At 34.6% G+C, this 22413-nt stretch overlaps 2 protein-coding genes across 3 annotated transcripts; one reads left to right on the top strand and one right to left on the bottom strand.

The window, feature by feature from the left end:
• Window positions 1–1525: 1525 nt before the first annotated feature.
• LOC116776753 (cilia- and flagella-associated protein 91-like) lies at window positions 1526–16344 on the top strand. Its single transcript, XM_061528902.1, has 24 exons — window positions 1526–1641; window positions 1884–1960; window positions 2507–2570; window positions 3002–3131; window positions 3382–3495; window positions 3876–3976; window positions 4587–4653; window positions 4771–4891; window positions 5223–5391; window positions 6254–6382; window positions 6933–7106; window positions 7882–8066; window positions 8576–8722; window positions 8912–9041; window positions 9805–9896; window positions 10387–10535; window positions 11435–11604; window positions 11880–11987; window positions 12499–12585; window positions 13061–13177; window positions 13418–13534; window positions 14046–14156; window positions 15032–15145; window positions 16239–16344. The coding sequence occupies exons 1-24, from the start codon at window positions 1566–1568 to the stop codon at window positions 16313–16315; spliced, it is 2826 nt and encodes a 941-aa protein (XP_061384886.1). The 5' UTR covers window positions 1526–1565; the 3' UTR covers window positions 16316–16344.
• Window positions 16317–21922, bottom strand: LOC116776869 (uncharacterized). 2 transcript variants are annotated; one of them, XM_061528904.1, is made up of 5 exons: window positions 21759–21922; window positions 19871–19936; window positions 19138–19314; window positions 17796–17910; window positions 16317–17174 (listed from the first exon to the last, which is right to left on the bottom strand). In XM_061528904.1, exons 2-5 carry the CDS (start codon window positions 19932–19934, stop codon window positions 17054–17056), a joined length of 477 nt encoding a protein of 158 aa, XP_061384888.1. In that variant the 5' UTR covers window positions 19935–19936; window positions 21759–21922; the 3' UTR covers window positions 16317–17053. The 2 variants fall into 2 exon arrangements, with proteins under 2 accessions (XP_061384888.1, XP_032526037.1); XM_032670146.2 differs by having other exon boundaries at window positions 21764–21919.
• Between the last annotated feature and the right edge of the window lie 491 nt (window positions 21923–22413).

Below are 22413 nucleotides of genomic sequence, written 5' to 3'. Positions count from 1 at the left end.
AATACTCTTTAGACTCATCAAAGAATTCTTAGAACTTGGACTTGCGTTATAAGACTTAATTTTGATTAATTTCTTTCAACTTAATTCCTATTATCAAATGTTCATCTTTAAGCGCACACAAAATGAGATCGCTAAAAATGACTAAACTTCATTGAGATTTTAAGACGAAACCTCTCATCATTCCATGGATCCCGCGCGGGCGCCGGGTCCATCGTTGCAGGGAGAGGAGCTTCAACAGTGACTTGGGACCCAGGTGTAATTTAAGGGGCCCTTAAAAGTTATTCAAGCCAAAGATTCTTTTTCACTGAAGCGAGCGAAACGCTGCGTTCGCTACTCAAGTCATTCATCCACGGAGATGATCCCGGCAGCCGAATGTACGACAGAGACGAGGTTGTTTGTTCGGTAGACCAGCTATCCGGGGTGGGTTTCATCAAAACAGTCACATCTGACCACCAATAGCAATTTTAGGTCCGGTAAACGGAACCCACGTCCAAAAAACAGTTCGCTACTGACACGCTGTTCTGCTAGTCCATAAAGATGAGAACATACAGGAAACTCACAAAAAATGATGTTATCTTTCAAGCGGTGCCCAAAACACACGCAATTCTTAGGTAATTCAGCAGGACAATATTATCTTCTAAAAATAATGTGAAAACTGTTCTTTTTTATTATAAAAGAAATATGGGTTTTCACTAAATTATTTTAAGCCAAACAATTATATTGCTAATCAAGTAATATACGTAAATTTTATGTCACATTCACGTCAGATACTTAACTGCTGCTACTTGAAAATGGGAATTTTGGCTGTATGTAGAGCGTAGAATATTTTTAAGTCATTATATTTATGCTAAGGCTTCATTCGCACTGGGATCGAGGAATATTCAGCCAATGTCGACGTTTTTTTCGTTGGACGTATTATAATCTTGGGTACCGTGTGGAGGAAACAGGAAGGAGTTTGTCGAAACGTAGAAGATTACGTTTCTTCAAAATATAACCTATTAGAAAATTGCTTTTAAGAATGACTTTTTTGACAGGAAGAGAATTGTCTGTTAGTGTGTATAAAAAAATTAGTACGAGTTTAAATTCTAGGTTGCTAATTTTTTTTTCTGTCATCAATTTTGGTATTTACCAATATTTTTGGCATTAAAATACTAAATGTGCGTTCAAAGATACCATTGATTAATTATTATAACTGAATAGCTATTGAAATTAATATTTTACAAATTCTGATTCCTCGGCTCAAAGGTCCCAAATTAACTGTCGGATCAAGAGCTTGGCTTGTAAATCGTAGGTTCAAAGCCTAATCATGCATATTTTATTTTTAATAATCTTGAAATAATATGTATGTATAATATAAATAGTGTATATGTTTTTATATATATAAACAAATGTAATATAAATGTATAAGGACGCCATTTTGTGAAATGTCCTATCAAATAAACGACAGCTTTGACTTATTGCATGCCATTCTCATCGTCCGCCCGTTGCCTGGCGACGAGTTTTGTCAATTTATAACTTCAAAATAAATTACAAAATACTAGAAGAGACGAGATCTCGGCTGCATCATGAGCGGTGACACAATATACGAAGCACCTAGAAGATTCAATGTCTCCAAAATGAGAGTCCACGACTATTTATACGGTACGTGACCGATTTTACGGAATGTAACCGTATCCGTAAGTTGTGTTGTTGTGGAGTTAGTGTTAATGTAAACAATTAATTCTATCGTAATTATGATTTACAACTAAATTATTTTACTGAGAAACACATAGTTAACGCTTCGTTCCCACTTCTAAGGAGAATAAAGTGAACTCATTGTATTTTGAACATTATTTTAATGTCTAGGAAAAATTTATTTGACAATATTATTATAAATTGTTTAGATTCAACGTACATCGTGTCCGGAGCGAGGGATTACGCTCGAACAGCGTTCAAAGCGGCCATGGCTTCCGCGCAAGTGGTTTGTTTTTTTAATAAAATTATAGAAGTAAGATGAAATAGATTTAAATAATCAAGAAGATCTGTTATCGTAGCAAAATATACATAAAATTAATCTGTTTTTCTGATAGTAGGCTTTTTTTTATTATTTCATATCATAATCCCGACGTCTCTTGATGACACTTCCCTCTCGTCTGCCCATGATTACGGTTGCTGTAAAGGAACCGAATCGTAAAGAAAGACGTAAAAAATACTAATATATAAAAACTTAGTTTCGTTTAAACGTGTACACTCAAAAAAAAATAGATATCAAAATACACACACACAGAGACAAAGCCACATATAGATACATACGTTCACACACACACATACATACGCTCTTTTTTTGTCCCAAATATTATGGACATGTAGAAAATACCTATCAAAAACGGCTCATACAAAGAATATCCCTACGTTAACTATAACGTGAGAAGATAAGAAAATTGTTATGCTAAATAACAGACGAGGCCGCGGGAATTTGCTAGTATATAAAATAAATCTATGATAGTAAAAGCTTCCTTCATTATAGGTTATCCAACCGGTCTACAAGACAATGTTCTCAGAACTGCGCCAATTCCCTAGAATGCAAGTCGGTAAATATAATATAATATGTTTATTGTTTATGTAGTCTACTTTTTGTACCTTCACGGAAAGGTACACAAGGGTACGTGTCTGTGGCGACTTTACCACATGTACTCCTAAAACCAAGTCATCCATCTTGAACGGAAATACTTTACTGTGTTTGGTACCTTGAAAATTATTTGAAAAGACATTTGAGTTGATTCGCCTTGTTTGAAATCAAAATTAAATAATAAATGATAAAGTTTTTTGACTGCCTTTTCATCACAAAGAAACTACTTGGTCATTTTGAATATTTTGCGTTAGATGTGAACAATCGTCAATAGCGGAGTTGTAACTTTGACTTTAAAGAATTTGTAAACAACAAATAAAATAGAGGTGGCAGACAGTATTTTAATAATTTATGTATTGCAAAAATGTTTATGAGCTTTCTATTTCTTTTTAGTCTACCACCCCAACTGTCGTTTACCCGCGCATATAGATCGCTCGTACAGAGCTTACTTGGAACGAACAAGAGGTGAAAGGGCCGGACCGCCCCAGCTTGGAGGAAAAGATCGCTTCAAATTCTCAGCCGTGTAAGATCTTCCATAGAACCAACATTGATTTTAATCCCAATACCAGTTTGTAAACAAAAAATGAGGCTATTTATTTGTTAGCATTACCGAATATATTTGAAAGAATTTTTTCGTTTATTGTTTGGAAGTTCTGAGTCTGCTAGCTATAGTTCGATGTAGCATGTACATGTGTCGTAGCTGTTTCTCATTGGTACAACAATTTTGTGATACTAAAATTGCTCTTTATCTTCCTCGTCGGCGTCTATTTCAGGCCGAAAAAGCTTCTGAATCTCAAAAGCGCCACCCCTGACTTCCACCCCACAACGCCTCGTCAGCGGCAGACCAGTTCAAAGCCAAGGAACAGGGGCACGCAGAGTTTGTATCGGTAGGACCTAACAGCATAAAATTCTTTGTCCAAAACAGAAAGCAACTGCACCAATCATTAATAGTTTTGGCAGATAGATCCTACTAAAACAAATTGTGTATAAAGAGGATTTACTGCTTTTAATAGTCAGTGCATCAAGACTTCGTGAACTTCTGTCAATGCATATTCTGTTCTTAGCAATCCTTCTATTAAAGAATAAACTTGAGATGTGTCAAGGGACACCCGCTTGGAACGAAGTTCCTTACGATTAATTTTAAGTTATAATATATTTTTTATAATTAACAAATACAATGTCAAAGAAACATAATCAGTAGGCACAACCTTAGTAACAGCTTTGCATTATAATACATCCAGGAATAAGGATCGTATTGTTTGTATAGCGAATCATCAGCTCAGACGATACCCTGGGGTCCTGACGCCCGGCCGGCGGATAATGTCGCGGAGACTCCAGAGGTTATGTACCTTGATGCTTTAGAGTGGGGTGAGTAACACAAGAAAACGCTCATACTAAGTCGTTAAGCACAAAAAGGATTTTAGCTCACTATCTTTAGCAACAGAGACAAAAACGTCGATAAAGGAACAATCAGAGTATTGGATTTCGTCTCATAGTAGTAAATTTACAAAAGAAAAAGGTTTTGTGAGTGGAGTCCCTCCGAGCGAAGGAGTGAAGCTCCGTAAAGGGGTGGAAGTTGATTTTTAAGGAATTTTGAGTGTTCCTTTAAGACAAACTTTGTTAACATTGCTTACAAGTCACAATTGATAGCCCGCATGCGTTCCCTCTCGCTCTGTCTCTTTTTAGCGCAACCTCGTTGGAAGTCGCATAAAAACATTCACGTCGAAAAGAGACTTTTTAATATGGCTGTCAAAATATGTAATTTTTTTTCCCACATGACTCAATTTTACTCTTGACAAAAGAGTTTTTTTCTACATTGCCAGGAAACTCAATGGATAATGATCCAAGAGATATATTCTACATAAAAAACTTGTTTAAATCTTACTCCAGCTCAACTTCTGCCTGTAAAAAGACGCGACACGTGCTAAATAAATATTTTATTGGTAATTCTTATTAATAAAATGATTTTTATTATCAGGCCCTGGATGTCCGTACCGGCTTGGCGACCTACCAGCTGATTTCCATACAACGGAAATAATTAATAAGTAAATATATTTTAAGCGATTTTTTTAAGAATACTCGAGTATTAAGGGCTGTATATACATATTATGTAAAACTTAGTTTCATCTAAAAGCATAGTTAAGTATATTATAAATGTGAAGAATGCGGCACGCGAGAAAATGGACTGAGATCGTCGAGAAGGGCCAGTTCCCGAACTTCATGAAGAAACAGAACGCCATCATCACGGACATTGAAACTAAGGATTGGATATTTAGAGAAGCAGTCAGTATGATACCCTTATAGCCTGTTAAATAATCAAATACAACTTAGGACATCTTTTAATAAATAAAAAAAAAGCCTCGTTAAGATGGTCCTAAATAGGTTATAATGTGTGTCCTAAGGTTTATTCTAAAATGATCTCATCTACAATATTTTTTGCCAAACGACAATGAGATCACTATATTCATTTCTTTATTCAACTACTGTTGTTGGAAAATATTGATTAACTACGCTTAATACAAGAAAAGGGAGCTACAGATTCTAACTATTGAAGAATTCATATTTTTGATATATTTGTGAAATTATGTTAAATAAAACTTTACATAATATTCAGGAGATAGATGAACTCCAAGACATCCGACTGGCGCTCCTCAACAAGCTGAAGGCTGAGCAGCAGCAGAAGAGGAACAGCCGCATCAGCAGCAAACTGGCGAAACTGTGGGCGGATAAGAAGGACGCGATGGAACAAAAGATAGACAAAATACGACGGACGAGGGACAGAGGTGTTTATTGTAAATAATCCTCTCACATGGACATCTTCTGTAGCAGCTTCATGCAAGTCAGCTTCCAAGATCATATTTTCGATGACCAAAGATTCCAAGATCATATTTTTGCATATGAAGTACTTTGCGTAATAGGGAATAGTGAAAAGGCATGAGCCCAAAAATTTTGTTGCTAATAATCAGATAGATATAACTATATATACTTTGTAAATGATCATCGCTGTCCCTTGACAGTTGCTGATTTGATTTTAATGCTACGGTAAAGTAATTTTATTAACTAGCTGTTCCTTACGCCTTTGCCCACATATTCAACCCCCATTTGAGAAAAGTCCTATGTTCAGATGTACGAGTACTAATAAATTAACTGCCTCAGGACAACGCACTTTCTATTGAATGAAAAGAATTTATTCGGCCTTCAATTAAAGGACTAACAAATATTTAGCCTAATTGAGATATTCGTGCGTCTTGAAGTCTTTTAAAAAGTCGTCCAAGTTTCTTCTTAGACATAACCTATCTGCTATTGAGTTTCCCATTAAAATCGATCCAGCCGTTCAGTGATTAACCAAAACAAATACACGGATAGACAAAAAGAAATATTTTATTTACAGTTTTGATGAAAAAACTGATGTTATTAGGAAATACAAACATTTACTTATCGTAACCGTCACACAACATACGTTATATTCCGTTTCTCATTCGATAAACATTACAATGGTAGTAAATTTATTACTGATAAACTGCAAACGCTCCGTATGTAGTGTGGCAAGTCGCAATACAAACTTATAGTAACCGTATAATTATTTTGTCAACTTAATAGTATAAGTGCTACCCTTATACTATGTGTGTGTGTGTGTTACCACAGAACTCAGGAAGTTAAGTTCCCGGGGGCGAGGTCGCAGAGCGGTGGATTCTGAGCACGCGCCACTAGCGAGACTGGGGTACCGTGCTAGCCGCAGACACGCTGAGATCGTCTATGACCCGTCCTTACTCGGTATTAACTTATAGTACTGATCTGATAGCACAGAATTAATCTATGAATTAAATGCTAGAGCTTGGACGGTGGAGGTGAGCGTTTAACGCGTAAAATAGGGGCACCTTAAACCTACACCTGAGTCGCAAGTCCCAGGCACTGTTGAAGCTCCTCTCCCTGCAACGATAGACCTGGCACCCGCACGGTGAATCCATGGAATGATGAGAGGTTTCGTCTCATAAAAAAGACTTAAGAGTAGAACTATATATTCCAGAAGTTCCAGGCTAACTGCTCGTTTCCATGGAGATTATTTTTTTTGTATTTCCTATTTCAATTCTTCGGGCGGCATATGACATTTTGGCATATAAAATTCCATGATAGATGCCTTCATTTAACTATAGTGAACACGTTAGTTGAATTCAAGAAAATATTTAGTCACACGCAGCCTGTTTCGTTTATAAAATCTTTCATACGAAACAACTTTACTTAATTTTAATTATAAGGAAAATAGAAATCTAAATAGGCCCTAAATTAACAGACGTAAGTTTCAGGAATAATTTTTTCTTAACAGTTCACGAAGACCATAGAAAATTAGCGGAACCGCCGGCATGGCTGGAGCAGTGCGGGCAGAACCTCACTAAGACCTGCTCGGGACATCACCTGCCGCGTGACGTCACTCAACTCTGCGAGCGGGAGACCAAGTGGAGCGAGCAGTTCCTGGCGAACTTACACTCTGACCTTAAGAGTAAGTCAACTTGTATTCGTATTCACTTATATTCGTGTATGTTCGTGTATGTTCGGGTATGTTCGGGTATGTTCGGGTGTGTGTGTTATATTTAGAGAATCAAATTAACTCGCACTAAAAAATGTATATTAACCAAAAAAATGAGAAAGATATACATAAATAAAACTAATATTTTTCGGTTCTACTACGATTTTTTAAATTATTTTTAACTCCATCCTCTCGACGTTTCGATTACTTTGCAGCAACCGTGATCAAGAAGACGAGATGAGGATTACGCTTGCTGCAATTTATTAGTTTTATTTAAATTAATACTGGCAAATATATATATATATATATGCGTAATGAAATCTAAGATATATATATATATATATATATATATATATATATATATACATATACTTTTTCCTTGATTTAATCACAAAGCTAACTTTTTAATGCTACTTATGGTTAATGTAACTTGTTATTGCGATGGAATTTTAGACAGAAACGAAATAATGAGATCTAAAATTTTCGCGAGTTTTATTCATTTTAATGAAACTAATATATTTCGGATAAACTACGCGGATTTTTACTATTTTAAAAACGACGACACGACAACAGACGACATCTCGCCTGCCCGTGGTCACGGTTGCTGAAAAGTAACCGAAACGTCGGGATTAGGTGGTTTTTTAAAATAATAAAAATCCGCGTAGTATATCCGAATAATATTAGTTTCATTTAAATCAGAAACGAAATGTCTATATTACGATATATAATGATGGAAATTTGATCGTAGAAGCGAGACTCGGCGCTGCAAAAGTAACAGCTGGTCCACTGCGGGTGCTCCGCCCCCGTCAGCTGCCGACCATCGCCCGACCTCCCACACCGGAAGTGGAAGGAGTTGAAGACAATGATGAATCAGTACACCAGGCGGCGCTAGTTCTGCAAAGAGTGATAAGAGGCAGAGCTGTCCAAGTATTGGTAAGGCGATACGAGTGGTGATACAAAAAATTGGACGCGACTTACCCTGTTTTAACAAACTGTCACTGTATTGTTTACAAGAATATTAACAATGTTGACTTAACTATATATTGGCTCTAAGTACACCTCATACGTTTGAATGAAATTTATTAGTATGTGACCTATTACGTTACTTGTTATTTGAGCATCTTTTTGTATCCATCAAATTTTTTTGGTATTTTTTGGAATCAGAAAAAAATTTTGAGAATTATTTTTTTCCTATATTTTGGTTCAAAAACAACATATCAGGTTTATGGACATAAAAAAACCTTTAAGACACTATAAGTTACGAAATATTAAAACTACACAGAAGATGACTACAGATAGCAATAACGGGATTTGGCAATAATGGGATTTGGCGTGTGGCGATTACTCATTCAGTGGGTAGTATGTATTTTAAAATAACAAAAAACGCGTAGTAATCCAAAAATATTAGTTTCATTTATACGGATAGCAATTTTTCTTGGCAGATGTTCGAAGGACGCACCAGGGCTGGAGAACTCACCGAAGAGTTGAAGACAACGCACGGTCTCCAACGAGAAGACAGAGAGAGGATCGCTAGGGAGGAGTCCAAGGCGAGGGACTACCAGGCGCTGCGCTCTGAGACCGAGCAAAAGGTAACTAAGGGAATGGATGTGGAGTAATGTACAGGAAGTCTTTGTATATATGTATGATGCCGAATATACATATATATATATATATATATATATATATGTATTTATGTATATTTTCATGTGTTTTTCTTTGGATTTTCTTGGGTTTGTGTATATATATATAATTGCATGCCTGGAGTATACGTCCAACAGGAACAGGCGATCTCATCACTGGTCCAAGAGCTGTGTGGGGGCGCGGTGTCAGCGGCGCTGGACTTCCTGGAGAAAGAGCTGCGGAGGTTGAGGGAGGAGAGGCGACAGCACGCCTTCATCCTCATCGCGCGTGAGTTTAGCGCTACATGCACTCGTTCCAGGGCTTTTGTTCATGATTAAAAGGTCAAAAGATGACTAAGAACGACAAAACTGTCTCCATTTTCACAATTTATTATATATTGGAGTCGAACGCTTAATGCGTTATATAGGGGCCTTAAACCTACACCGGGTTTAGTCCCAGGCACTGTTGAAGCTCCTCTCCCTGCAATGGACCCGGCACCCGCACGGTGAATCCATGGAATGATGAGAGGTTCCGTCTCACATAAGACACAACTGACTGTTTTAAGAGAATAATTAAAACTGTATAACTTTGTAAATCACTTGTTTATTTACAATTTTCTCAGAATTATAAATAATGATATTTAAACAAGCTCATCAAATCTGTCATCCCTGCACTATACATCACACGAGTCCACACCTCGCCTTATTCTTTAGTCAATACAACTTCTCTTTATTTTTGTTACAATATATTTACGTTCATACTTTTTTGTATGAACACGACACGGAGTAATTAATAATTTCTCTATAAATAAATAATAGAAATTTCATATATAAAATATGCTCAGTTTTTTGAATTTTGGGGATTTTTTTTGTACTCATGATCTTCTGTTATTAAGTTGAAGAAATTTAAAACGGCATGTCTACGATCTTATAATTAATTTACAAGCCATGTATTTCTCTGACTTTAACTGTCCTTTTACGGTTGTTAAAATTTCTTATAGTTGTAGAATAAACTGTAGTTGTAGAATAAACACAAAGTTGTGATATTGCAGTGCGCGAGAAGACGATGCGAGAGGCAGCAGAAGCCGGCAGAAGACAGAAAGAAGAACATCGCAGAAGAGAACATGACGAGATCTTTAAGAGGGTATAGCTTCCTTACTTGACTTATAACCTAAATGAAAATAGTGTCACGCTCAAACTAATAGTAATATTTATAATGAGATCTTAGTCTTCTGCGAGTTTTCATTTAAATGAAACTAATGTTTTCCGATAACTACGAGTTATTTCATTATTTTTAAAAACTACAAACTAATAAAATACTTACGGAAGTCTTAGATCTCGCGAGCATCGTCTCATTACTTATAAAATTTCGGTGCTGTGATCGTATATAAAGAAAAAGTTTGACGTTCCCACAATAATTGTAGATTCAGGATAATCTATAGTTTCCACTAAACATGAACGTAAGATAAGTTATCCTTAGTACGTGTATGTTTCTAAAAATTATCCGTGGATACGATTAGTTTAAACGTACAGCGCATTTCGCATCGAAACGGTATTCGGTTAACCAAAAAGGAATATCAAAAATACGCGAGATGATTGATATGTTTTTTATATTATTTGGTGATTGTCATCAGGTGTTGGGAGTAACTCAGGAAACTGTAGACGCGTACCTTCAAGATGTGTTGCTAGAGGGCGTTGCTCTCGCTGCGGAGGAGGATGCTGTGAGGAATGTCCTCTCGTCCGCTGATAGGATGGACAAAGAACTGGCTGCATCCGGTTCGATGTGAGTATCAGCAACTTGAAATATGACTACATAGTAGAAAACAGTCGCTTCCTCTGTCCCAATATACCTTGTATGCACGCTTAAACCTTTAAAACTACACAACGGATATTGATGTGGTTTTATTTTATAGATAGATTGATTAAAGAGAAATACTTTTTTTTTAAGTTTATAATGTGATGCGCTAAATGATTACGTCATTTCCGCTCACATTGCAAACGCAGGCTGTACTCTACGAGATTGATCAAAATAATGTACTAAGTGTTGTGCACACTGAAAATGTCTACAGAAAACTCCGGGATGGGATATGCCTATCTCTCATGGATATCCCACAATAACATTATTTGTCATTTACTTTTTACGACAAATAATGCCTGCTTTTTTAACCAATACAGAATCTTTACCCAATTAAAAACCTTTAATAAAATTTTCATTCACTAAACATGTATATGGCCCTTCACAGCATGTGATTTAAATTTTACACTCACGCGAAACAAGGGCGGATCGCTAGTAGTTTATAAATAAAAAAAAAATTGTGTAAATTACAAATGTTGATATATTTTTCAGAATTGTTGTTTCTTTCACGACTAGTATGGTCCTTGAGTTGTCCGATTTACGTTAGTCCATTTTTTTGTCCTCCATTTTTATTTCTGAACGTAATTTCCATTTTCCATACCGTCTCAGACCAACAGATCAGTTCAAAAACCTGTCATAACCAAAGTACAGTTAGGATATCCAAGACTTTAGCGAGTACTTATTCCAAAAAAAAAAAAAACAAATATTATCGTATAATTAAGTAACCGAAACGTCGGGAGTATGTTGTTTAGAATTTTAAAATAACAATAAGTAGTCCGTAAACATTAGTTCCGCTTAAATGTATAGTTTATTCCTGTCATGATAAGATCGACGGCGGAACAAAACGAGCTCGTCGCTGAGCTCGTACAGCAGTTCCTGCTACCTGAAGCTCACAAGACAGCATCCAGGCACAAGATAACCACGATACAGAAGGGAAGGCTAGAAGCGGCAAGAGCGAGCATTATGGGCGTGTTGATAGACGCTGAAGATGTTGAGGGTAGACAGATAAAGATACTTTGAACCTTAATATAAAAAATATAAGTTTTAATTTTGCCTGTAACATTTCTTATATGGGTTTATATTCAATTATCAGCTTCGTAATTATTAATTAAAGTTTCACATATCCAATAAACTATTTAAAATCATACAAAATACATTAAGGTAACAACGAAATTGATAATGCAAATTGAATTTAATAACTACGTGTCTTAAGGTTGTTTTCTCTTATATATGTGGTAATTGAAGTAAATTGTATTGAAACTTGTACTCCAGCGACCTGTCCTCGCTGCGGGAGACCTTTGGACGATCAGTACAAGTGCAGCGTCTGCAAACCAACTGCGACCACAGCCAGGGACGATCCCAGGTGGAAGCACACAAAGCGTTAGTTTGATTGAATTTTTTATCACGAAACATTCTACGTATGTCTAAGTACGGTTGTCGTGGCGGCCTGGAGGTTAAAGGCCCGCCTCTCACACGTGAGGGCGCGGGTTCGAAACCTGGCGAGTTCCAATGTGATCTCTTCCGAGTCATATGTACTTTCTAAGAGTATTTAGACACCACTGACGGACGGTGAAGGAAAACATCGTGAGGAAACCTGGTCTTATAATTTCAAATTATAAGATTGAAATCGCCAGCCCGTCTTGAGCAAGAGTGGTGATTAATGCTCTAACATTCTCCATGCGAGAGGAAGCCTGTGCTCAGCAGTGGGCTCCGATAGGCTGATGATGATGATGATGATGATGAAGACGATGTCTAAGTACATATATATTCCAAAAAGTAAAAGCCGCTGAACAATTTCGATGTCTTTAAATAATTTACTTGTCTGTAGTTTATTTTGAATTAAAACTTGTATACAACCTAACCTAACCTAACTAAGTATTTCATCGTTAAGGTCGGGAAGTCAAAGAGAAAATGTTGTCAGAACGATATCCAGCTAGTCACGAGATACGATGCATGTTGAACGCTCTAGTTTATGATGGTAAGACAAATACAAACGTCACTTATATCAATTATTATATATATATATATAAACAATAACAGGTTATTGAAGGTGTGATCGTAAACTCGTCTGAGTTTTGCTGTGCATCAGTCGGCTGATTGACGACTTAATCTACTTACTATTAATTAAAGTTAAAACTTGCTCCATAAACGACACTGGCAGAATACACTGTGCAGGTCTTTGCACGATGGAGGCCATGTTTAAAAAAAAAGTTTAAATTACTACGACTACCTAGAACTAAACTATTACCTAACTATAAATGACTTTATAATATATATATATATATAAAGATATACTAATACAGTATCAACTGAATTTATTTAAATTAAAAATACATATAACGTTTCTTTACAAGGTTCGTTCGTGTGTGAAGTAAAGAGCACACAGATTCCACTTAGTTGTTATGTATAAGTTAGATACTGTATCGTTGTTATTAATTAAATCTACACACCAGCGGTCGAAACGTCGCGTTCCGAACGCCGGGAGAGGGAATCCATAACGAGATTTATAGCACGGCGTCTGAGAGAAGACACAGAGATAAACATAGACGCCATAGAGATGGTCAATGAAGGTAGGTACCCTAAACACACAATAAAATTGCGCCTTGAGGGACACCCTTATAAAATTTTCACTTAACCACAATATTATCGAATTTTATTACTATAAATGTATTTGTTAATAAAAAAACAATTAAATTCGGTATAATTATGATCTGTTTATAATCAATTCTATACAGTTTTAAGTATTTATAAAAGATTAGTTTAATCGAAAGCCTTATAAAAGATTAGTGTAAGTTAATCGTGCCCCACAGCGATCGCCAGGAGCACCGGCGAGGTGGTCGTCACCAAGCGACCTGATTATCATCATTACATGACGAGGATCTGTGAGGATGCTCTAGCTAGGACCCTTCCGTACGCCACGCCGCCATGTCAGTCGCCATTTTGTTTTTACGCTAAAAAAGATTCCGCTTGAACACGTCGTAATATTAAAAATTACTTTATATCATATAAATTATATTTATTTATGAAAAATGAAATGTTATGACGAGAATTTAAAAAAAAATTGTAACCATGTTTGTTTTTTTCGGATGTTAAGTAGTCATTTTTTTTTATTATTTCCCGATGTATTGGTTTCCAGCGACCGTGATCACTAGGACGAGATGAGAATCTTAGTTATCATAGAACAGGCGTGTCAGAATGTTTGTGGAAAGGTAATGAAGTTCAGACCTAAGACTTCCGCGGGCATCCGTTTAAATGAAACTAATATTTTACGGATTAGGTACTACGCCTTATTATATTATTTAGTGATCTCGTCTTCCTGATCACGGTCGCGAAGCAAAGTAACCGAAACGTCGAGAGCATGTAGCTGAAATGAAAAAAAAACGCGCTTTAAATCCGTAAATATTACTTATAGTTAGTAACGAAGTGTTTAACGTTCAGGCCCTAAGGAACTGCCGTCCGAGATAAGGAGGAGAGCGGAGGAGGCCGCGGCCTTGGAGGACCCGACCTGCCGCTGTGACGAAGACAAGAGTAAAGTGAAATTCGGGATCAGTGAGTACTGGGACCAAACCAAACCAAAATAATATTACTAGTGCGTGGAGTCCCAAGGAAGTGAAACTTCGTAATTGAATGAAAAAAGGAAGGGCTAGTTATTGATTTTTAAAGGATTTTGAGTGTTTCTTTAAGATAAACTTTGTTAACATTACTTAAAACTCACAATTGATCGCCACGCATTCCCTCTCGCTCTGTCTCTTTTTATCCTCCCCCCAGGAGCGTTAAGCGTTCAACGCAACCATCCTGGGAGTTGCGTAAGACGTTTCACTTCAGTAACATATTACGCAATTATTTCTTTCTTGGTAGTTAAGATTAAAACATGTTACAATTTTAATTCTTTATTATAATATAATTAAGCTATACCTTTCGGTACGAAGATTCCTGAACGGAGCTATATGGAGAAGTATGTTTTACGTTAAATTCTTAACAGACATAAGTGAATTCTTGTTTAATATAATAAAAATAATAAGTAAATAAACGCCTTCATTACATTCGACAAGCTCCTTCGTGTTTCCTTCGCGCAGTACTCGATATTATAATTTGTTTTACATGGAACTGGCGTTATCTATTAATGTTATTAAGGTTACGCAGTCCGAGATCTAATTTCGATAAAAAAAAACTTTATTTTCACGTAAAAGTGCAAAGCTTTTATTCCTGTCAGAAATTTAATTCAAAACTTCCTCGACTATTTTGACATGACGTCACTGCAGTGCAAAACGTCTGACATAAAATGCGTTTATTTTTTTTATTACTCTGTAAATTAAAATAGGATTACTTAAAAAAAAAATCTTTTTTCAAAATATTAGCAGTCGTATATCGATGTTCAGCGTTAATTTAACGGCTTTACCATTTTGCGTGTAACTTTTACGCAGGTGTAATGGACGCGAAGGAAAAGTCAGAACTCCTGCCATCGGAGCTGCGACTGCTGGAGGAGCTGCGGCGGTGCAAGTGTGATACGAACCCGTCACCCAGCCCCATCACCGTTTGTAAGTGTATATATATATGACTATGAGTTGTAAGTGTATATATATATGACTATGAGTTGTAAGTGTATATATATATGACTATGAGTTGTAAGTGTATATATATATGACTATGAGTTGTAAAACTTTCGCGAGTATCAATTTAAATAAAACTAATACATTTTTTTGCTGATTATAATAATTGAGGTCAGGTATCACTAACAGCACACTCTTCATAAGAAACTTCTACACTGCCAAACGTAGGAATTGGTTTTTGGACTCCAAATAATATGTCAGAGCAAACCTCTCTCTGGAACCGACCACAGATAATCTATTGGTTCAAATTAAACTAATATTTTCGTATTACTACGCTTTATTTATCATTTTTTTAAACTATGTCCATCTCGTCTGCTAATGATCGCGGTTGCTGCGTACCGATCGTCGGGTGTACGTAATTAAAACAAACAAAATAAATCGTAGTAGGTACATCCGTTAATATTTGTCTAATTTGAATTAATACACGCGTGAGTCTCAGAACTCATTGTCTAAACAAAAATTTTCCAATATCGATTAATCGTCTGTTTCTTCTTGAAAACGCTTAAGAAATTACCAGCGCGTCTCTTTTAGTGTAGTTCTAAATCATATTTTTTTAATACGCGACCTGATCGTAGGATCTACATCCGTCTCCCGAGATGAAAACTTTTTTTTTTGACAGCATTACTTCCTATTCATCCCCTAATGCTTCCATTGCCTTTTTGTACAGGAAGTGTCTTCACTTCATATAGATATATAGCCAGAGACACACATGTCTATGGTACAAAAAGACTTGTCTATGGACACACGTGTGGAGGGACTAAAAATTTTGCTCTATACCTACTTTATGTACAGAATCAAAACGATACGGTTCACTCTATGATCGTAAACAATTTTAATACAACAAAATAACTTACGATGTATTGGCCAGAAAATAAGTATAAAATTTTTGTTTTATCTTATTATTGTAACAAGACTTATGGCAACATTAAGTATTACTATAGCAATAACACTTATGTAATCAGTTTAGTTCTCTCTCTCTGTCTTTAACTCCATCTCTCTCTGTCTTTCTCATGTTTCCCAGCGTCATCGTCAGACGGTTCCAGCAGTTCCGACTTCACCGACGCCGTCACGGAAGAGGAGGGAAATGAAAATCAATAACTATTTCAATAAATCCGTTTATTTGTTACGCATTATTACGAAATTGTTTTTAAAAATTAAACGTTTCTACGTGTTCTTTAATTCATTATCAAAAATGTGCTGTCATATGTAACGATTTAGTTTATAATACGAGTATATAATTTTATATATTTGTTTTTTTTAAATTAACAGTTATTTCGTTTAAAGTAATATATATATTACTTACATGTAATATTTAACACGAAGAGGATTTCTATGAAAATTAACAACTATATATATAGATATGTCTCTTAAGGTAACACTAAGTTGTTGATTGTCAAATCAACTTCCGAGGTATGTAAGCTTGAAAAATTTTGTAATTTAAATGCCAAAAGAATTATACAGATGACTTAAAGCGCATCTTTCATGCCTAGTAAATAAATATCCGTGCTAAATTAAGCGTTTCAAGCATAAAAAATTAAAAAAAAAAAAGTTTGTATAAATTGCAAGTAAAAATACAAAAAATATGTCTTATCATCTAGTTTTTTTTGTCGATTCCCACAAAAAAAAACTAGATTCCCATTAAATAAATATATATATAATTAATTACAACAATTAGTTTAAACTTGTATTATATTTTTTATAAACTAAGCCTAAGTTGACTTCGGTTCAAACGAGTACGGCCAACAATAAGGTTATAAATAAAAAAATATTGCCATATAACAAAATAAATAAAACAATATTAGGGTATATCTACACTTAAATTCAATGACATATATGTTAGCTGGTTACTAACAAGGAAACAAAGGGCACGATTATATTTATTAATGTTAAATATTCAGTGTTCGAAGAATTGCAGGCGTCCGCATCGTTGCAACTCTGAAGACAGCCGTGGACGTATCTAGCAGATAAATATATATATATTTACATTATTTATATTGTAAATCATCTAAATATATGTTTTACTGCAATTGATTGATTATTTCACTTTAATATTATACTATAAACGTCACTATGACATTAAGTGACAGTTTGAGTGTTCACGTATTGATGTTATGTGTGTGTGTGTTGGTCATGGTAGTGTGTGTGTGATGTATTTCTTATTTGTTTACTATAAAAAGAGGCACGGAATTGACTTTTTACGTTAATAATAAGATGTCTATAAAAAAAAAAACGATTAAAATAACTTTTTAGATCCATTGTTAAAACAATAATAAGATTATCTAAATCAGTATACAGTTAAATAAAATCACTGCTGTGTTTGTATCTCAGATTTCCTTCTATTCTCTTTCTCACTGTCTCTTACTCGAGCGCCGTGTCAACGTGAAAGAGCCTTTATAATATGAAGGTTTGAAAGACTTTTAATTTAATTTTATTGTTTATAACTGTTATTTAATTTTTGAAGGTATATAATAAATACAAAATCTATACGTATTATGGTGTGTTTATATAAAAACACATTTTATACTCTCTGTGTGTGCCTTTGTGTGTGTGTGTGTGTGTGCGTGCGTGCGTATCTCACCTGTCGTTATAGTAAAACCTTCCACAGTGCGACATCCTTATGATCTCCGTGTCCGTGGTGGCGGTGCCCGAGTCTAGACCGCAGCCGCGCACTGTTATGGACTCGCCGGTGTCGTCTACACAAATTAACATGAGTGACCTCTTAGTCTAGCCTCTAGAGCAACTATTTGAGACTACCAGCTCCAAGGATATGTGAGGAACAGGAAGGTCAGACTAAGTCCATCAATCTAATACAGTCCGCCATAAACCATGTACCACACAAGATATAATATCCTATGATTGATCTGACGATACCATGTTAAATGTTATATTTAACATATTTCTATATGTTTATATATAATTTATACACCGGGGCTATTGCTGTTAAAGGAAATTAGAGTATGAAAAAGTCGCTATTTCAAACCTTTTTGTGTCCACGTATACTTAGCGAAAAAAAGAGTATCCATAGTTTGATTAGGAGGAGAAGTCATCAGTGTAATATAGTTGATAAAAATTATACGTACGCAAATTATAGTTTATAAAGAACATTGTATCAACTTTAATATAAATTAAGATTTTTTATTTAGTAATTATTTCTAAAATACTGATTGATACAGCGGAGCTTACAATCGATGACTAATCTAATTATAATCGTATATTTTCTTCACGGGAATACAAATTTCTATTGTCATAAGTGCTTTATTTTTTTTTCTTCACGATATTGGAATAATAATGACATAACAGTTTGACCATTACATTAACTAAAACAGATCCTAAATTAGTTATCCGAAGACATATTCGTTTAAAAATATCTCGTGTGCGTCAAGTCAGTACAAGTTAGTGACGTCATCCCCGTCCCACTGTTCACATACCCAGGTGTATCGCTTGAGCACTGCAATGCTTTATTAGGCTACGATATAACTTTTAGCGAGCATATTTCCTAACAAATTAGGTAAATGTAATCTAAATTATCTTGGTATAAAGTTTAATACTGTAATTATACTCGTAAAATTCAACCATCAATAAAGATTTGGCGACCTAAACGATTTAGCATATATTTACGTTAACATTTTGATCTGAATCTACATACATCTGAAAAAAACAATAGATGGCGCCACTAAGTTGAGGATAAATTCAGTTTTTTAAATAAGCGCCATCTAGTACAAATTCGAGAACTATTACCGACCGACCTATGTAAGTCTCAGATTCCTTACTACTACATAGTTTACTTTGACACAACATGAACAATAACCATTTAGGCATTATAGTTATCAATTAATAAAGACAGGTTATAGCTACCGTGTGCGTAGATTTATCAATGAAAATTCAAGACTCAATATATGATTTGTTAAAGCCTTACTCACCAAACACACCCGCCATTTTGATGCAGGAAGTGGCCGGAAATAATCCGTCTCTGCCCTTCCTACCTCCCATGCAAGGACCCTCGAGCATGTTTAAGCTATGGTTATTGTGAAAGGGGTCATCACAGGGCGGGAACTGGCCGTTCATGGACACGCACTTGAAGCAATCTATTGAATGGACTGAAAAAAATATAAAATCATATTTTTAGTAGATTGTAATGAATATAGTTGTATATTTATATTATGTCTGCATAAATATCAGAGTTGTATTCAGAGAGTAATGTAATGTGTTAGAACAATACATATAGTAACCTACGTCGCGGGCTTTCCGTTTTAGATAACCTAGCTACAGACTGCAGCGCCATCTGCCGCTCTAAACCATCGGGGGCGACACAGATGCGTACAAAAGATATAAGTATTATAACCTATGTATTATTCTGATGTCCAGTCTAAGTTATTCGAAACTTTCATCAAAATCCGTCCTGTAAATAGTACGTCCAAGAACAAAAAAGGGATATATTATAGGACAAAATGTTTTAAACATATAATATCTTTGATTTATATATCAGTTAAATACCAACACGTGTACCTGGAATAACAAGCATTCCATATGGACTCGTATATCTAAATATTTATAATATAAAATCGTATTTACTCATTATCAAAACGTATATTAAATGACGTACGTTACTTCTCTGAAATACTAGTTCGTTCTAATTATATAATGTATGTTTACCGAAAGAAACACATTGCAGGAGAGCGAACAGTGCTATAGTGATGTCCTTGAACCGGTGTAACATTTCTGAAAAATTTATATATATATATATATTATTTTTTTTTAATAAATTAAAATCTTTGAATTTTTTTTTTTCTACTTATATGATTATAGATATCTGTAATTTATTGTAAAATTTAATATAAATAACTGAATGAAGCAGGATATTTAACTAAATTTAATTTGTGTTATATTTTCGTTATTTAAAATTTACGAAGCACAATTTGATATAAATGTAAGAATATTTTTTTTACAATTTTATATTTAATATGTCTTTATATAATTAATTGCTGATTTCGTTGATTCAAGTCCTTCAAGACTAACTTTCTTTTACGTCAAGTGACTACAAGCTCACTGTTTACTTAGCACAAGTTAGTATCACTACATACGATGCGTTACCCGTTTGCATTCGAAGATCTACGTTAATACTAAAATGTGAGAAGATTTGGTTTGTTGGTTGTTTTAAATATCGCATTCATCCGTGCAAGGACGTGTTCAGTGTATTCTGCCAGTCTCGTGTAGAATGGAGAGACACGATCTGGGATAATGTGAGATTAATAAAGTAAAAACTATTAACGCTCTGTATGAAGTGTGACGCGAACTTGTGTAAGCACACAGGTGTTCTCATTGACAGCTGACAGCTGGAGAAGTTGTTCCAGGTGTTGTGGTTGAAACAACAGGTTATGGGAAGGAATTATAATATTGGACTTTATAGCCACTAGACAGATGTTATACTTGGTGTTTGTCTGACAAATAATAATCTTCTTTTATGCTATGGCTGGCGTGGAATATTTTGCGAATGTCGACGTTTTTATTAGTTGGACGAATTATTATCTTGAGTACTGTGTGGAGAAAACGAAAAAGGAGTTTTTCGAAAGTAATAACGGCGTCTATTTAAGCACTATTATTATTATTATTTAAAGATGATTAGTAAATTATAATGTTATATTTTGGTTGGTTGTTTTAAATGTGACCTTCATCCGTAATCTTATATTTTATGTATATAAAAAAAATAACTGTCAAAATGTATGATTTGACAAATGACAGTATCATTTGATAGTTTTAAAAAACTCATTAGTTACAAGCGCCTTAAAACACCCTTGATATTTTATAGGATTTAAAGTTTTTTGTTTATTATTTTCTTTATAAAATATAATGAATTCATATATCGGTGTTAATTGCTTTTTAAAGCATTCAGCTTTTAGACTTCCGATTTTAGGATCCTCAAAAATTTATAAAAATCTTTATCAACAGATAGCTTCCAATAGCAAATACGATATTTTAGACCCGCTCTGTGTAATAATAATATAAACATAAATATCGGTTTTTTTAAAGATAATAAATTTTTTGTCGTCTCTCAATATTTTTGTCGGTTTCTCTGAGGTGATTTTAATATGTACAAAACCTTTTCGTAACTAATTATACGATGTGTTTTTTTTCCAGTCGGTATTATAGAACCAGCTATTGTTTTTTTTTTTTACTTAAAGCAATTATCGCGATACAATAAGATTATTTTAATTTGTTCGTGTTCCGAATCCATAAAAAATTGGCTGAATCTAAAAGACTTATTAAAGGAGATTTATATTTCATAATAGCACAAGGATTTCTCTGTACATCCAAACATATTTATAACCGCTGCTCAAATATTTACTTATCTTTTATTTATAAAATAAAATACATATAAATTCGATGTAATTTGTCACATTACAAACGAATGTTATTGATTAGGCGCGAATTATTTTATTTATAAACATTTCAAATAGATATTATTTATGATCAGTATTCAATTATAACTTGTGTATTGATTCGCGACAAACATTACATTTAGAATAGTATAAACACATACAACCTCACCTCCTTATTCGTTGATCGATAATTTCTACAACACTAAGATTTAAAACAAAACAATCCACAAACAGTTTTGTGCTAATGTTGTTATATTATTATAATAGGAACGTGATACTTCGTATGTTTTTAGATATTGACTAAAGTCTAAAAGCTTCAAAGATCCGAAAGTTAAAATTACACTATTGGTTTTAGGGTTGCCATGTTAAATGCCTTCCTATCATTTTATATTTAGGGAAAAATAATCAATGTATTTACCTTATACGCTCAAGATTAAATCGTGGAGTTTTTTAATCATGTTTATTTTGTACTATTCGTTTTATTTTTTAATTGGATTTTCCCAAGAATTAATACTTATGGTGCTCGGAATAAATAACTTCCTGATTACTAAAATTCCTATCACCTTTTATTTGTGAACCAGTTTAAATGATATTAGGTTAAAGTTTTAGGTAAATGCCTATTAAAACGTTTGTGAAAATCCTATTCGAATTAATATCGCCGTTTCTGAGATAAGCGGGAACAAACAGCTATTCTGACACTCGTTTTACTACTTGAAACCTTAGTGACTTCCTAATTATCGTGGGTATGGCACTTGTGTGCAAAAATATATATATATAAAGGTGTGCACTTATAAATGCTAATTTATATTATAATTTTCT

This window comes from Danaus plexippus (genome assembly GCF_018135715.1).
Source record: "Danaus plexippus chromosome 29 unlocalized genomic scaffold, MEX_DaPlex mxdp_36, whole genome shotgun sequence".
NCBI classification, from domain to species: Eukaryota; Metazoa; Arthropoda; class Insecta; order Lepidoptera; family Nymphalidae; genus Danaus; species Danaus plexippus.
Note: the sequence above shows the minus strand (reverse complement) of the source record. Positions and strands in the feature narration are given on the sequence as shown.